Here is a 17,788-nt window from a genome sequence, read left to right on the forward strand (position 1 = left end):
ATTTGACATGCTTAAGCTTAATTGTATTCCCAGGGTATATAAGAGGCCATTTCATGTCATAAGCAGCAATGCACATGCAAAGGCCTAGAGTGGTTTACTGCTTACATTCAAGCCATAGCACAACTCAGAAGCTGTCAGCTCTAACATAATGCCTAAAACAAAAGAATTATGTGAAACCACAAAGGCAGCCATCTTGGCACTGCTGGAAATTGGCATGAGTGACAGACAGGTAGCCAAAAAACTGAAGATCTCCAAGACAGCCGTTCAGTGCACCAAGAAAAAGTAAGCCGAACATGGTACTACCAACTTGCTAGCTGGTCAGTTTGAAACCGATTTCTTGAGGCTGGTCTGAAGTCACACAGGGCACGGAAGAAGCCCTTCATCAACGAAAGGCAGAGGAAGGCCCGGTTACTCTTTGCCAGGGATCACAAGGACTGGACTGTTGATGATTGGGCTAAGGTTCTCTTCAGCGAGAAATCCAATTTTAAGTTGATGCCCACTCCAGCCAACTTACTGGTTAGGAGGAGGCCTGGAGAAGCCTACAAACCAGACTGTCTTGCCCCTACAGTAAAACGTGGGGGTGGATCGGTGATGATCTGGGGTTTGTTTCAGTATGGGTGGAACCGGGTAAATGCAATTGTGTGAAGGGCAAATGAACCAGGTCACGACCAGGGCTACTCTTGAAAACAGTCTTCTTCCATCAGCTGATAAACTCTTTACTGCCTTGAATGACTGGATTTTCCAACAAGACAATGCCCCTTGCCACACGGCAAGGTCAGTTAAAGCCTGGATGGAGAACCAGAACATTCGGACCATGCCTTGGCCTGCTCAATCACCAGATCTAAATCCAATTGAAAACCTGTGGAACATCATCAAACTCAAAATGGAGAACCACAAGCCCAAAAACAAAGCAAATTTGGTTGAATTTTTGCAACAGGAATGGGCTGCTGTGGCAGCAGAACAATGTCAGAAGCTGGTGGAGAGCATGCCAAGACGCATGGCTGCAGTCACCAAAAACAATGGTTATGCAATCAAGTACTAACTCCTGTGTGTATCATGTGACTAACAGACAGAAAAGAAAACATGGAATGCCTAAAAGCACTGTTTTTGGCAGTACAATGCCATAGCTATTGATGTAAGAACTTAAGTGATTTTGGTTATTATCAAGAAAAATGGAATGGAAAATGGCTAGATATCAGCTCTTAAATTAAACTCTTATGAGCTATTTTTGTTGTTACCATTATATTTGTCCAAACAAATGTACCTTTAGTTGTACCAGGCATTAAAATGAACAAGAAATTGAAGAAAACAAGGGTGGTCTAATAATTTTTTTCATGACTGTAGTTTAATGGATGTGGGGAAACTATAATATCTTTTACACATAGAACACAAATCAGAAAAACATTCACAGTTCCTTGTCTTATCATTTGGATTGGAGTCATCAGCAAAAAAAAAAAAAGGTTTTGGTCCTTCCAAGACAAAAATTTCTGGCACGTTTTATGGACCCAGTGATTAACATATTAATCAGGAAAATAATTGGCAGATTAACTCAGAATAAAGTTGCAGCACTTATCTAAAGTAGCAGAGTGTTCACACATTGACGATAAGATGCCAACATGGACAAAATTTAGAACTGCTGAGGAAATAAACAGATTACTGGGTGGTGTTTGCTGTGTTCATGCCAAGCAGTGATGTCTGAAGTCACATCGTGTTGTGCATTGTGCTTTTCTGCAGCTCTGAGAGAGAAATAATGATGTTAAAAGCTTCAGACTTGTCCCAGTATGACTAAAACAGTCAAAGCACCACCATAAATAACTATGAGCTGCTGGGTTCTTATGATCTCTGTGTTAAACATGTTGGTTGGGTTTTTGTCAGGGTTCTTCTACTGTGTAGGTTTGTTGATCTTATGTGGGTGCCCTTGCTGCTGGTTGTTTTGTTGTGTTGGTCTTATGTTTTTTGGGGGGGTCCTGGTGCATTCTTCTTATGTTGGCTTCTGCACATGGCAAAGCACTTTGTAAACCCTTGTTTTTAAAGATGCTATGCAAACTGGGGATGGGTACACAGCTGGATTTGGCCATCATTATTCAAGCAACTTTTCTTCATCCATGCAGTGCACACACTTTTTAGACGACATTCAACCCATTTAGTGTTATGTTATTGCACTTTCCAGGTCTAACTGAATTTACTTGGAAATAAATAAGCTGAAATTAGAAAGATAATAAGCTTACTTCCACTGAGGTTTAACAGCAGGAATTTTACAAAAACGCTGGTTTTATTCTGCAGATCAACAGCTAGAATTAATTACTGCAGGATTTTAAAGATGCAAAACAATCAGATTTACAATCCTCCTATTAAAATCATAGAGAGAGATGCATTGAATATTTCTATTGAACATTAACATGACAAACACAAAAGACTGTCGGTTTGTTTCTCTACAAAGTTCCTTAAGAAGATAATCAGTGTTTCAGCATTGAAGTTGGATGGCTCCACTTGAAGCCAGTTTTGCCTTCATGTCTAGATAAGCTGTTAAATCTACAATAACAGTGTAATATTTTCAATTTTCAGCATAGAAACAAGACTCAAAAGTCAAAATTAACAGGGAGACTCCAAGTTCTTGTAAAATCTCAGTAACAGACCTATGAAAAGCTCACCTTATACTGGCTTCTTGCAGTCTGATTGGTTGTCTACAGCTCAGGTAGGGCAGGCAGGCTTCACACACAGCATCCAGGTCAGCTTCACCTGTGACAACAAGTTTCCAGCTCACGTGAATATTCATTCTTCATAGCAGAAATAAAAGATTTTTGTCTAAACATTACCAACAACCTCAAACGGCTTCAGCAGATAGCCTGCTTGACATAAGTCTGGTTCTACTTTTACACGGATGTGCTAACCTGGCAGACATGAAACACATCCATCTGGTAAACCACTCATAGACAGCATTTGGGGAAGGGCAAAGCCTTTAAAAAAAACTCGGAGGGTGGTTGGATAAACGTTCTGTCTGTCACATCTTTACAGGCCAATCAGAGCATCAAAACACGTGACATAACCGCTACCAAGGAGTGAACTCTATAGACAACTGCATAACGTGAACAATGGCGACTGTAGGCATGTCAGTACACGACTTTTGTCGTTTTTGAAAAGAAAACAACTCAATGCTGTTCTTTTTTCTTCTTTTAACTAAGAAATGTTGTCAAGTTCTGATAAAACTGGTGCTATAGCAGCATCCACACAAATCTCTTCAGCCATAACGGCACTCTAACTCTTGCTTCTGCTTGCTTACGTCACGACTCCGCCGCGCCCAAAAGTGCTGCCCCTCGTCGGTGATAGGTCCTGTCACTTTCTAACCCGGGCCCAGTGGGTTCAGATGGGAGCTTTGCAAGATGGATACGCCATTAAGAAACACGGAAATGGGTGAAACCATCTGCTTTGCAAGGTTACCAAAGTGCCTGATCAGGAAAAAGCTGGTCCTTGTACAAATGTAATTGATGACCCCTGGTGTAGTCCTTCTCATGAACTGTTTTCCACCAACAAAGACCTACATGTGAATATTTTATGAAAACTGGATAGTTGTTTACCATAAAACCAACAAATATTTACTGTCTCGACTCAAACCTACTAATAGTATGGCTGGATAACAACTTTATTCCTGCATTGGTCTCTTGGTTTTTCAGGAGATGCAGATGAAGAATCTCAGTAAATTTGGTCCACTTTCTAAAGATCTCAGAAAACGCATATGTAATCAGAGTCGCTAGCAATCTTCAAGCTGGGTAAGACGGTAGATTGGAAAGTGAGTGGGATGAGGGATAAAAGGGAAGGAGAAGAAGATGAAAGAGGAAGAAAAAAGAAGTGGAGCATGCCTGGACTTTTACCTTTTCTAACTCCTAATGAGCTGAGAGAAACTGCTGAGACGGCTGAGGAGAAATTTCACAGCAGGCTGTTTCTCTGAAATTCACACGTCCACTCTCCCCTCTTTTGAGGAGTGGATGTGTGTGAGCAGAGCTACATCCTTCACCTCCTCCTTCATCTTTTTCTTCGCTACCTGCAGTTTTATGTACATCGACCCACTTGTACTTCATTCTCCTTCCTGTCCTTCTTTAAACGCACCTTCCATAACCTTGCCAGCTCCTGCTCCCTCCACCCACTTGACTCCTCTCCACTCTTTCATCTCCTCTGCCTATCTCTCTCTCCTTCCCTCCATATCTCCCAGCAGACACTCAGTGATTCCCTAAGCTGCATAGTGGGCTGCCTTTCAAGCCTCATTTCAAAACATGCCTCTCTCCCTCTCTTGCTTACTCTATTTGCCAATTCAACCCACACTCGGCTTGAACCAGGCCTGCTCGCTGTGTGTCAGAACTAAAAGCAGCAGTGCACATTTCAGAGTTAAATGGGATTATTTAGCGACTGCTTTTATCCTCCTTTCTTCCTCCCTTGCTAGTGCCGCACTTGTAGCCTGTAGTCTTTTATGCAATCAAGGTGCTGGGAGGGAAGCAGAGAAGTGAGAAATACTTAAGAGGAGAGAGGCCAGGTGCTGTTAGATTTCGCGGTAAATGAAGAACAGGGTGGAATTGAAGTTGAAGCTTGCACTAGGCCTGAAATGTATTATTTGCTTCAGTCAATCTGTGTTTCTGTCTCTCTCTCTGTGACTGGGGCTCAGTAATTGGCTTGCTGCAGGCGTCCCAGAGGTAAGCTGTAGCCAAATCGGTATTCACATGAGTAAGGCTGCAGTCGCTGACTGTTCCTCTCTGGCTCCTTCACATTCTGTCCGTTTTCAACGCCAAGTCTCCCTCGTTTTGATGTGAAGGAGCACCGTGTCAAGTGCCAGGGAGAAAAAAATCAAGCACAAGGATCTTAAAGGATGTTTTTTCTTGGTATCACTTCAGTCGTACGGAGCTTGTAAATAAAACATTTAAGGGAGAAAGTGATGTTGCTGCAGTTGCCTTTTTGTAGTCTCCTGTGGTCATGCAATCGTTGGGGGGGCGGCTTCTCCCCCATTACTGTTATAAATAACCACTTTATGTATGAAACACATGCACAGTATAGAAATTACTTAAAAACAGTAATTACGCTTGTTATTCTCAGTCCATCCAATCTAAGCATTATGCAAAATACAGCACAACATTAGTATCAGAATGACTGTAATCAGGATCAGCATCAGCTTGTATTTACAACAAGGAGAGGAATGATATAGAATTTATGCTGGTATTTTTTGGCAATGGTACAACCCCATTTCTGAAAAAGTTGGGACGCTGTGAAAAAATGTAAATATAAACAGAATGCAATGATTTCCAGTTCTCACAAACATTTCTGATGTTGAAACTGAGATATTTTACCATTTCATGAAAATAGAAGCATATTTTGACTCAGCCCTGACATGTATCTGAAAAAGAAAACTAGCAGTAAAACTAATAAAGACGAAACTAAAACAAAGCATTTTTGCAAAATAAAACCTAAACCAAAACGAAGCATTTTTGCAAAATACAAACAAACCTATAACAAAATGTTTTCACCAAATTAAACCTAAACCAAAATGAAGCATTTTTGCAAAATAAAACCTAAACTAAAATAAAGCATTTTTGCAAAATAAAACCTTAACGAAAATGAAGCATTTTTGCAAAATAAAAACAAAACTAAAACAAAGCATTTTTGGAAAATAAAAACTAAAATGAAGCTATTTGCAAAATAAAAACTAAACTAAAACAAAGCATTTTTTTTGCAAAATAAAAACTAAACCAAAACGAAGCATTTTCACAAAATAAAACCTAAACTAAAATGAAGTATTTTTGCAAAATAAAAACTAAAACAAAGCACTTTTGCAGAATAAAAACAACAAAAGGCTGAAAAAGTAAGTGGCAGTAATGAAAAAAAGCTGCAGGACTATCTTGTAACTAATTAGGTTAAGTGGTAACAGATCAATATCACGGCTGGCAAAGTCTCTCAAAAGTAAAGATGGGCAGAGGTTCACCAACCTGAGAAAAACTGCACCTAAAAATTGTAGGACAATTTCAGAAAAATGTTCCTCAATATAAAATTGCACAGGCTTTGAATGTCCCACCATCTACAGCCCATAATATTATCTAAAGATTCAGAGAATCTGGAGAAACCTCTGTACACAAATGACAAAGGCCAATATTGGATGCAGGTGATCTTCGGGCCCTCAGGGGGTACTGCATTAAAACAGGCATGATTCTCATCTGGAAATCACTGCATGGGGTCAGAAACACCTCTGGAAATCACTGTCTGTCAACACAGTTGGTTCACCATCCACAAATGCAAGTTAAAGCTGTATCATGCAAAGAAGAAGCCATATGTGAACATGAAAATGGACTGGGGCAACATGGAAAACTGTTCTGTGGTCAGATTAATCAATCACGGATGCTGTTTCCTGTGGATGAAAGAGGAGAGGGACCATCCAGCCTGCATCTCTGATGGTATGGGGTTGCATTAGTGCCTGTGGCATGGAGCTTACACATCTGGAAAGGCGCTATCAATGCTGAAAAGTAGATAGAAGTTGTAGAGCAACATATGCTTCCATCCAGAGAATGTCTCTTTCAAGGAAGGCAATGCTAAACCACATGCCACAGCCATCACAACAGCATGGCTTCACAGTAGAAGAGTCCAGGAGTTGAACTGGCCCGCCTGCAGTCCAGACAGAAAACTTTTGGAGCATCATAAAACAAAAAATCCAGCAAAGAAGACCCAGGACTGTTGAGTTACTAGAATCCTACATTAGAAAAGAATGGGACAACATTCTTCTCCCAAAACTCTAGCAACCAATCTCCACACTCCCCATGCATTTACAGACTGTTGTTAAAAGAAGAGAGGATGCTACATAATAGTAAACATGGCTCTGTCCCTACTTTTTTGAGATGTGTTGCTGCCCTCAAATTCAAAATGAAATTTATAAAACAAGTAAAAAGTTAAATCAGTGAACAGAGAGTGTTGGTACTTTGTGCCCGGTATGCTGTGCACAAATTCTGGACACTGGCGTCCATGAATTTTAAACAGCTTGAATTTTCCATCCTGACTTCACAGACATTAAACCGACACACAAACACTGCCCACTTCTCAGAGTTGGAAACATAGCCTGACTTTTTATGCCACAGTGCAAAACTGTATTTAGCTGTCCCTCTTTTAAGAGGAGAGTCTTGCTTTGGTAAAACAGTTCAGCTGTCTCACATACAAACAACTGTGAGAGCATAAAAATCATGAGTGACTCAATGGCTACTCCAGGATGCTTCGACCTAGGATTTATATCTCTGTTCTTGCATTGCCTTTTGGTGTAATGGTATTTTATCACAGCATTACAAAATGAAAAGGCATTGTACACTGAAATGAATGTTACTACAGCTGTCCCTCATCCCCTCAAATAAACCTGTAATGACATACTCAACTCATGTCTGTGCATCAGATCAAATTAAATCTCTGCGTACTCAGTTATGATGAGGCACGTAACTGAATCTGTGCTTCTATTTCATTCTTCCTGACCGCCAGAGACGGTATGCAATACCTGGATATCATCGCGCTGTGGCGCGCAAGAGGTCGAGACATAATACCAACAAAGTCACATGTGACCTGGTGACGAAAGCAATCTGATAAGAAGCTCTGTCACCCAGCAGTCGACTCCTTTTCATCTTCTCGCCATTACGCGCAGGTCGTACAGTTTGTTTTGCCAGCTTAGCATCTAGCCGCCTATGCTAGTAGCCTCGTAACCCATCGGTTGGAGCTACGTTCCGTCCTCCAGAGGCTGCATAGCCGGTGTTCATTACCTAACCGGGAGTTTTGCCGCACCTTTGCAGGTAAGTATTATCACCTTCTCTCGGCTGGTATTGCTCTTGTTTACTGTCGTTGCCGTTAGCGTCTCCGCTGTAGCGGCTAACGTTGCTTGTGTTGACTTGCTATTTTCAGGAGTCACCGACTTAGCTAAAGCTATTACTTCCGAACCTTTCGACCGACCGGTCTCGCTGAGGTGCTCCCGCCTGACAGCGACGACTGTGTATAAGGTCTGTGGACAGTAGCGGAGAGTGTTCTCGCTCCATAGCTACCGTCCAACTTCACTACCGTGATCTAGCTTCCCACGGCTTGTGACTGAGTGTGATTCGCTCTTGCTGCTTGCTAGACCTACGGTGCTAAGTCAGTGATTCCTGGTGGGTGTGTAGCCGAGTGTTTCCGCTCTTGCCCCACACTACCCCGATATTGGAGCTTCTTCTTACTGACTAATTAGCGACCGTAACTGAACGTTCGTGAAAACGGAAGCAGTCGAGCCGGGCTTGACAGCGACCATGTTCTCAGCTTGCAATGCCTGCATGACCCCTCTCAGTGCAGAGGATGGCCATGACACTTGTCCAACATGCCTTGGCGTTGAACATCTAAGGCAGGCGATGACAGACCAGGCCTGCAGTAATTGCCGCTGCATGCCGTTGGCAGAGAGGGCCGCTAGGCTAGCTAGGTATGAAAATAGCCTAAGCGGGACCCCCTCTTTGAGCTCCAAACGCAAACACAAGTTGAGCTCCACTGTTGCTAAGAAGAAACAGAGACGTGAGGAGCCGCTGGCTCTCAAGGTGGACACACTGGCCTCTGAATTTGCCCAGATTAAGGCCCTTCTCCTTAATTTGCAACCTGAGGCCCCCCCTCCCGTTGCTACAGTTGCTAGCTCTGTTGCTCCAGCACCACCTCCTATGATCGGTGAGGGTGATAGCTTGTCTTCCCTATCCCCTGTTGCTATTCTGCAAGATGAAGATGTCCTTTCTATTGCAGCTTCAGGGAACTGCTTTAGTGATAAAGAGGGGGGAGAGCAGGAGGATTTGATGAGGGCGCCCTCACACTCTTCAGGAATGGACTCTCTTGAGTCAGATTCCATGAAAGATGTTGACACTGGGCTTTCAACAGTTAAAAAAGCCATTCAGCTGGCTATCTCTCGGCTTGGCCTCGATGTTGCCCCTGTTGAGATGGCTCCGGCCAATGCCTTCTTCAAAAATACTCCAACAGTCTACCTTCCAAGTGCCTCATTCGGTACCATACATTGAGGAGCTTAAAAGATGCTGGCCTGACCCTAAGGCATTCCACCATTTGCCTAGTGACTGCAGGGTTTTGGCCGCTATGAAGGATGCTGCCCAGTGTGGGCTAGACCAAATGCCTGCCATTGATGCATCTATTGCTTCTTTGATAGTCTCCCCAGATGAGGCCCTCCGACCAGATGCCCGCTGCCCGCGCCCACAGTGCAGGATCACTGATGACCTCCTCATCAAGTGCTATGATATAGCAGCTAGGATGGGGCGCATCGGTAACTCCTTATCTCACCTTGTTCTGGCTCTGTCACAGACCCTTCAGACCACCGGAGCTGATGCCCCCACACAGAGCCTGAGTGATGCTTCACTTCAGGCTTTTGCTTTCATGACGAGAGAGCTTGGCAGACTTATGTCCACTTTGACTCTGGCCCGGCCAAGTTTGGCTGGCCCAGTCCCCCTTATCAGAGGCATGCAGGAAGACCCTACGCACACTACCGGTTGTTCCGGGACAGATGTTTGGGTCTGCAGCCCAAGAGGCCTTGGAGCGCAGTGCTCAAGTTAATAAGGTCAGACAGCAGTTTGCTGATCTACGCCGGGCGCCCCTGCCTAAACCAAGGCATGCCAACAGTTATCGCCCTGTAGCCAGGACTCAGAGTCTTTTGGGGGCTGGACGTTCCTCCCCTCAACAGGGCCATGCTCATCGGACCCCTTCACAGCCTGCCTTTCGAGCACCAAGGGACAGGGGCCCCAAGCATGGGGCCTCTTCTGGCCGACTCCCTAAGCCGCAAAAAGGCTATGGGGGCCGAACCTGACTCCCAAGCCATGGGTGCCAGCCGCTTCTCCCCACAGCACCTCAGCCGCTGGAAGGCCTTTGTCTCAGACCCCTGGGTGTTAATGACTCTCTCCAGGGGATACAGTATTCAGTTCAGACGTCGGCCTCCAAAGTTCGATGGCATCAAGGTGACTGTTGTCAACGACCCTTTGAGGTCTCTGGTTCTAAGTCAGGAGATTGCGGCACTTTTAAGGAAAGGCGCCATCGAAACTGTACAAAGTTCTTGTCAGAAGAGGGGTTTCTATTCAGCTTATTTTCTAGTTCCGAAGAAAGACGGCGGGTTTCGCCCCATTCTCGACCTCAGGAAGCTGAACCAGTACATAAAGGTTCTGCGTTTTCATATGCTCCGTACAGCAGATGTTCTCCAGGCTGTGTCAGAGGGAGACTGGTTCACAAGTGTCGATTTGAAGGATGCTTATTTCCATGTGCCAGTGGCACCCAAGCACAGACAGTTCCTCCGCTTTGCATTCGAGGGAGAGGTTTACCAGTTTCGTGTGCTCCCATTCAGGCTTTCGCTTGCTCCTCGGATCTTCACAAGGGTCATTGCAGCTGCACTTGCCCCTTTGCAGGCCAAAGGCATGCGAATTCTTCCCTACTTAGACGATTGGCTGGTTTGCGCTCCAACACAGGAGCAGGCGCTTTGCAACACAGAAACCCTTCTGTCCCATGTGTTGGAACTGGGGTTCACGGTGAACTTTGCAAAGAGCTCTTTGATTCCCAGTCAGTGCATCACATTCATCGGCATCGCTCTCAACTCAGTGTCGATGAGGGCTTCACCCTCCCTCCAGAGGGTGAACGATATCCTCAGCCTTGTCTCTCGTTTTCAGAGGGGCAAGAGAATAACATACAGACTACTGCTCCAGTTACTAGGGAAAATGACAGCAGCAACAACGGTCATCCCTCTAGGCCTCCTCTCGTTGCGCCCTTTGCAAATCTGGGTCAACGGGTTGGGTCTCGACCCCAAGAGACACCAAAACAGGACGGTGCTGGTATCAGGCCAGTGCCTTCGGGCCCTGGAGCCTTGGAGAGACAGAACTTATCTGTGCTGCGGTGTTCCCCTGGGCTCACTTCCGTCCGCCGGAGATAGTAGTGACGGATGCCTCCCTCTCAGGTTGGGGGGCTGTGTGGCACCACAGGACAGTCAGGGGGACTTGGAGCTCCCATCAGAGGCTCTGGCACATAAATGTGTTGGAACTGCGTGCAGTCCATCTAGCGCTCAGGCATTTTCTCCCCTTCTTGGAAGGCAAACATGTCTTAGTGCGTTCGGACAACACATCTACGGTTTACCATGTGAACCACCAGGGTGGCACCAGGTCCATCAAGTCCCTAAGGGAGGCACAGAGGCTACTGCTGTGGGCATCACCCCACCTAGCGAGCCTCAGAGCTCTGCACCTGCCAGGAGTGCAGAACGAGGCAGCAGACATGCTCTCCCGCCAGAGGCCCCCACCAGGCGAATGGAGGCTGAATCCTTCAGTGGTTCAGATGATCTGGGAGAGGTACGGCAGAGCGGAGGTCGACTTATTTGCGTCAGAGGCTTCGACGCATTGCCCACTGTGGTTTTCCCTCTCGGAACAGACCAGTCCACTGGGACAGGATGCACTAGCGCATCCCTGGCCAGACTGCCTCCTGTATGCTTTTCCTCCTCTCCCCCTGCTCATGCTAACACTTCACAGGATAGAAAGAAGCAACCATTCCGTGCTGCTGGTAGCCCCGTACTGGCCAGGGCGAGTCTGGTTTCCTGTTGTTTGTCGGCTTCTCAACGGAGTGCCCTGGCCTCTCCCACAGAGGCAGGATCTTCTGTCCCAGTTGGAGGGGCGCATTTGGCACCCTCAGCCGAAACGTCTTCAACTGCAGGTCTGGCCGCTGAAGGGCCTGGCTCCCTGCTGAGCTCCTGTGAGCAGGCGGTGGTCCAGACAGTACTAAATTCGAGCTCCCTCCACTAGGGAACTGTATTCCAACAGATGGAAACTCTTTTCCAGTTGGTGTACAGATCAACATGAGGATCCAGTGTGTTGCTCTGTTCCTGTATTGCTCAGGTACCTGCAGTTGTTGTTGGATAGAGGTCTCTCCGTCTCAACCATTAAGGTATATGTTGCTGCTATCTCAGCTCAGCATGTATTTGTGGATGGTCGTAGCGTGGGTTCACATCCTCTAGTGAGTCGCTTCTTGAAGGGCGCGCTGCGGTTGCGGCCTCCCTTTGCCACGCGGGTACCTTCCTGGGATTTGCCTGTTGTCTTAGAGTCCCTTTGCTCCTCACCATTTGAGCCACTGGATCAGGCTGAACTCAGATGGTTATCTGGTAAGACCGCTTTTTTACTCGCTATGGCCTCTGCTAAGCGTGTCAGTGACCTTCACGCCCTCTCTATTTCCAGTGACTGTTTACATCGGCATTCTGATGGCTCGGGGGTTGCCATGTGGCCCAACCCCTCATTTCTCCCTAAGAGGCTTTCTGCCTTTCATGTCAATAGGCCTATCAACTTGGCAGCTTTCACCCCACCGTCTGGGGTGGAGGAACTGTCCCACGGTGCTGGCCTCCTCTGTCCAGTCCGGGCCTTGAGACAGTACATTCAGGTTTCTGCAGAGTTTCGTAAAACTGATGCGCTGTTTGTCTGTCATGGTGGTTCCAGGAAGGGACAAGCCTTGTCTAAACAGAGGCTCTCTAACTGGATTGTAGATACCATCTCCATGGCGTACAGTCTGAGAGGCCTCCAGGTCCCTTCTGTGAAATGTCATTCAACCAGGAGCGTGTCTACATCTTGGGCTGCCTTGAAGGGCGTTCCGCTCAATGACATATGTGCTGCAGCTGCTTGGGCATCATCCTGCACCTTCGCTCGGTTCTATCGGGTCAATGTGGCAGCCCCTCATCCTGTGGCAACAGCAGTCCTGTCTGCTTCTTCAGTTCTTTGCTAAGCAAGGTGAGTGTGTATCCTCGTGACCTTGTTGGTATGGGTCATCCAGGTATTGCATACCGTCTCTGGCGGTCAGGAAGAATGAAATAGAACGAGAGTTACAGCTGTAACTAAGGTTCTATGAATTCTGGATGACCGCCAGAGTTCTCTGTCACTCGGAATCTTGTCGAGAAGATTCTGTAGGAGTCGACTGCTGGGTGACAGAGCTTCTTATCAGATTGCTTTCGTCACCAGGTCACATGTGACTTTGTTGGTATTATGTCTCGACCTCTTGCGCGCCACAGCGCGATGATATCCAGGTATTGCATACCGTCTCTGGCGGTCATCCAGAATTCATAGAACCTTAGTTACAGCTGTAACTCTCGTTTTACATTTTGCCTCTTTTTGTCTTTTGCACCAAAATTACAACAATTCTGTTTCAATCAGTTCACGTCCACAATCCCAGTCAAACACTCTTTCTAAACTGTAAAATAGCCGCTCACCACTTGTAGCAACTGTAGACATTCTTAATGACTACTGCCTTGCTGCCGCAATACTCTTTAATCTGATATAAAAAAACCACTAACTACTATAACGCTGAGATTGGAACAGCACAAGCTTGTTCTAGAAAATAGAGATAAAGTTGTCCAGATGCTGTGTCAGGTTATACTCATATATAACATTATATGCCTAGGAATATCTCTACTGAAAACACCTACCAGCAAATATCTGAAATGGCCGTTTCAAAATAAAAGCACCCATACAACATTAAAATGTATGAATTTTATTGTTAAGACCTTGTCAGAAAAAAATGCATTGAATTGAATAACTGAAGCTTAGCTTAGCTACAATTAGCAGCCAGTGTACTGAATATACAGCCACCATGCTTCTTCAAATCCCTGGACACTTAGAGCAAGTGAGTCATGGGTTGAAGCTAACTTGACATGCCAGACAGACTGTTTCAAACATCCATTGCACGGATATATTTCATATTCATCTGAGAAAGCTACCATGGAAAGCGTAGCATGAAAAGGGCAGGACTCTTAAAAAAGTTATCTGATGGTGATTGGAGGAGTGTTCTGTCTCTCACATTCATGACGGGGCCAACCAGAACTACAAGACAAAATGACGTTGTTAGCATGCACTTCTGCTGAGCTGACAGACTATCACTGCAGTAGATTGTTAAATGTGGCTTTCGGTGTGGCTCTTTGCTCTTGTTTAAAAAAAGAAAAAAAAGAAAAAAAAAAAAAAGGGGGGTCCGGCTCTGATTAAACTGACACTTTCCTACAGCTACATCCAAGTTAACAGCTACCGCTGCCTTTGTATACGCCCGTAAAACCCCACCCTTAATGATCCCGAACTTATGTCAAAGCAGACTGGGAGAAGAGCGAAAGCATTTTCTCTATCGTGAAAAGCTTTCAGTGTGGGTCTTTGCCCTTGTTTTAATAAAGAAGTGTCCTCCAGTTCTGACAAAACTGCCACTGTGGCTAAGTCAGAGCTAATCACTCCATTAGCTGCAATGTTACAACCACTTACACAACAACTAACCCTTTCTCCTCGTAACCGTCACAAACTCATGCCCAGCTTTACGGAAAGCTTTATGTGTTGTTTTTAGTCCTTTTTTCATACAGAAACATAGTCCAATTCTGATAAAACTGCTGCTATGCAGTAGCTACATCCAGGCTAATCACCGTACTGGAGGCAGCCATTGTAACCGGCTAGTATAACTAAACCCCACCCATAGCTACTGCCTCATTCTCCTTAAATGATGCTGATTAAACTGAATCATGTTTGGTGCTGCACAAACATAGATTGGAGCTTTTCAAGATGGATCTGCCTGCTGACAGAGATGGAGTCTGGCAAATTCATCTGCTGTGCAAGGTTAGAGCTGCATGTTAGTTATAAACACTGACACCGCTCTGACACAAGGAGAAGGCGGTGCTGTTTGGTTAGCGAGCTTTTAGGTCTGCCTGGCCCTGCTCTTCAGAGACAGAGACTTTTAAGGACTTTGAGCGAGTGATTCATGCTTCTATTTCTACAGGGTTGGACGACTGTAATGCATTTTATGTTGGTGTTAACCAGGCTTCCCTTGCACGTTTACAGTTGGTCCAAAAATGCTGCTGCTCATCTTTTAAAAGGTACACTTAAGCAGGAACACATCACCCCGATCCTTGCGGCCCTACGCTGGCTCCCTGTTCATTTTAGAATTCCTTTTAAATTTTATTCTCCTTTTTAGGTCTTTTATTTTTCTAATCCCTGTGTTTTTATGGCTTTTATTTGATTTATGTTTTCATGTGTTTATATGTCATTTTATAGGTTTCCAAGCTGTTCTTACCTGCTTTTACTTCTTTCCTCCTATTTTTTTTTTAATTTCTGCAGTGTTTGTAACCTGACACGCCAGATGGTTTGGTTTCACACATCCATCTGGGAAAGCTTCAATAGGAAACATTTGAGAAAAGGCAGAGGCTTTGAAAAATCCTTGGAGTATGATTGGGTGAACGTTCTGTCTGTCACATCTTTACAGGCCAATCAGAGCAACAAAGCACGTGACGTAGCCGCTAGCAAGCTGCGCATGCGCAGCTACTGAGGAAAAAAGTGAAACATGGCAACTGTAGACATGTAAGTACTCGACTTTTGTCGTTTTTGAAAAGAAAACAACTCACTGCTGTTCTTTGTTCTTCTTTTAATGAAAAAATGACAAGTTCTTATAAAACTGGCACTTTAGCAGCATCCATGCTAATCTCTTCCTCCATAACTGCACCAGCTCTTGCTGCTGCTTGTTTACGTCACGACTCTTCTGCGCCTGAAAGTACTGCCTCTTAGCTGATTGGTCCTGTCGCTTTCTAACCGGGCCGAAAGAGTTCAGATGGGAGCTTTGCAAGATGGATTTGCCAGTGAAAAACAAGGAAACTGGTGTATCCATCTGCTTTGCAAGGTTACAGTGTTTGTGCTCTATTTCTGTGCTTTTACTATGCAGCACCTTGGTAAACTTGAATGTTTTTAGAATGTGCTATAAAAATAAAGTGGATCGGAAATGTAAATGATGGGCCTCAAAGCTCTTTCTGTCTCAGTTAGGCCACACTTACAAGCCACCAAGATTATTTTGAGCTATGATTCAATGATCCTGAATTAATTCCAAATGTGCAAAAACCAATGTTTCTAAAAGCACCTCATTTCAGCCGTATTAGGAGGCTTACATTTTCCTATGTGGATGATGTTATTGCCAAATTGTTTTTTAGCAGAAGTAATGCAGTTGACGATATTGATACCATTTACCATGCACTACTTTGCCACATCATGAGTCACATATGCACATAGATATCAGATGTCTTAAGAGCCAGTAGTCAAAGTCAAAAAGTTGAAGTGACATCAAGTGAGGAGAAAAACAAAATAAAAATGCACCAATTCTTTGTACCAGACTTGGTGATTAGAGAACCTCTGAAATTGCTGCTCTCCTGGGATAATTATAATTTGCATAAAAAGCGTAGAAAAGAAAAGCACAAGGTCAATTAGAGTGTTTTTTGAAAATTTAACCATGATGGTTGACTGTTTTTTGTTTCATTAGTGTTAAGTTGCCAGATGTGAAACACACAACAGTCCTTGAGCTTGTCCTTGGGGTGCTAAAGTCTCTGTAGGAAAGTTAAAAGTAGTAATGTTACAACTATTTATCTTTGATTTGTTCTCCACAAACACCTTAGGGAAATATCTGACCGTTAAGCTGCTAAATCCTAATGCTACTGCTGCATAAGAGGAGTATAATGGCCTTTCTTTTAGAGCTGTTTGCCTAAAGAAGCAGCCTTCTACAGTGAAAATTACGATAATTAGAGCAAAGCATATGAATACAGACTGGTGCATCACCATTTTGGAAGTATAGGAAGTTGTTGAAAATATTTAAATAAAGTGATAGGTCAGAGTACTAGTGTGGCTTAACTTAGACTGGGAAATCTCATTTCTAATTTGAACCAAAGAGTAGATTGATTTGATCTCATCAGATCAAACACCATATGTCACATTTCCTCTACAGTAAGAGACGGGCCCAGATGGTTTCTCAGCTGCTGCTGCAAACACGATGGCTTTTCCCACCTTTTCTTTGCACCATTTTTCAAAGCTCAAAGTTAAAGCTCTGACTCTAACTGATGAGCACTATTGCATAAGCAGAGTGCAAAAGCTTCCTGCTACAAATTCTGGACTGCCATGGTGAGTATTACCGAAATTTTCCTGTACCTCAAATATGAGTGTGTAACAATAAAAAAAATCCCACATTTTCACGGCTGCAGGGTCGACTCTTGTTAAAGCCAAACCTGTTCACTCCCAGGGCAAGGCCTCAACAAACCTTTCACTACAATATACTGAAACCAACACTGACCTCAGTAACAAAACAGAGATTTCTCTAAATCTGAGACACCTTTATACACATCTTTACAGCAGGTCTTAATAGATGATAAATAAAGGAGACCATTGCCTGAAGCTCTGTTGGATGATTTTTCTATCTTTATTCCTATATTCAAGTTAGTTTTGGTCTGTAACAAATCCGCTTTAAAAATTTGTAGGAAAATTAATTGTGATAAAACAGTTCCTTTTCTGCGCTGTCACTCATGTTGGGCAAAGAACAAGGAGAAAAAGGGGGATGACAAAGCATCACAAGTGTCTGAAAGGGAGAATTCCACTACTACTGTCACAGCTGATGTTAATGAAAGTTTCTAATGTGGTCAAGAAAAAGGCATTGTGCCGCTGCTTTCAGAGACTTGTCAAATTTTTTTGACACAGTTGACCATGAGCTCCTCATGCAAACACTTGGTGATATTGGCTTTGACTCCATAGCTTCCAGCACTACCTATGTCAGGGCTGTCCAAACTATGGCCCAGGGGCCAAATGAGGCCCATGGTACAGTTGGCCCGCAGCAAATTCTAAAAACAAAATGAAGTTTGGCCCACATTAGAACATAAAGCCTTTTCTTGAATGAATTTTGCTTCTTAGTTTCAAGGTACTGCTAATGTTCTCATTCTGTAAACAAACATTTACTCAAGAAGAATTTATTGATAAGGTTTACTGTGATGAAATTG

General features: G+C 44.3%; 1 protein-coding gene across 1 annotated transcript in view; it reads right to left on the reverse strand.

Annotated features, from left to right (window-relative positions):
* tti1 (TELO2 interacting protein 1) overlaps positions 1-17,788 on the reverse strand; it is a 42,687-nt gene that overhangs the window by 2,717 nt on the left and 22,182 nt on the right. Inside the window, exon 13 of the mRNA XM_041800114.1 lies at positions 2,652-2,739. Within this exon, the coding sequence (XP_041656048.1) occupies positions 2,652-2,739 (88 nt within the window). The remainder of the gene's footprint in view (positions 1-2,651; positions 2,740-17,788) is intronic.

Source organism: Cheilinus undulatus, linkage group 11 (genome assembly GCF_018320785.1).
Source record: "Cheilinus undulatus linkage group 11, ASM1832078v1, whole genome shotgun sequence".
Lineage (NCBI taxonomy): Eukaryota > Metazoa > Chordata > Actinopteri > Labriformes > Labridae > Cheilinus > Cheilinus undulatus.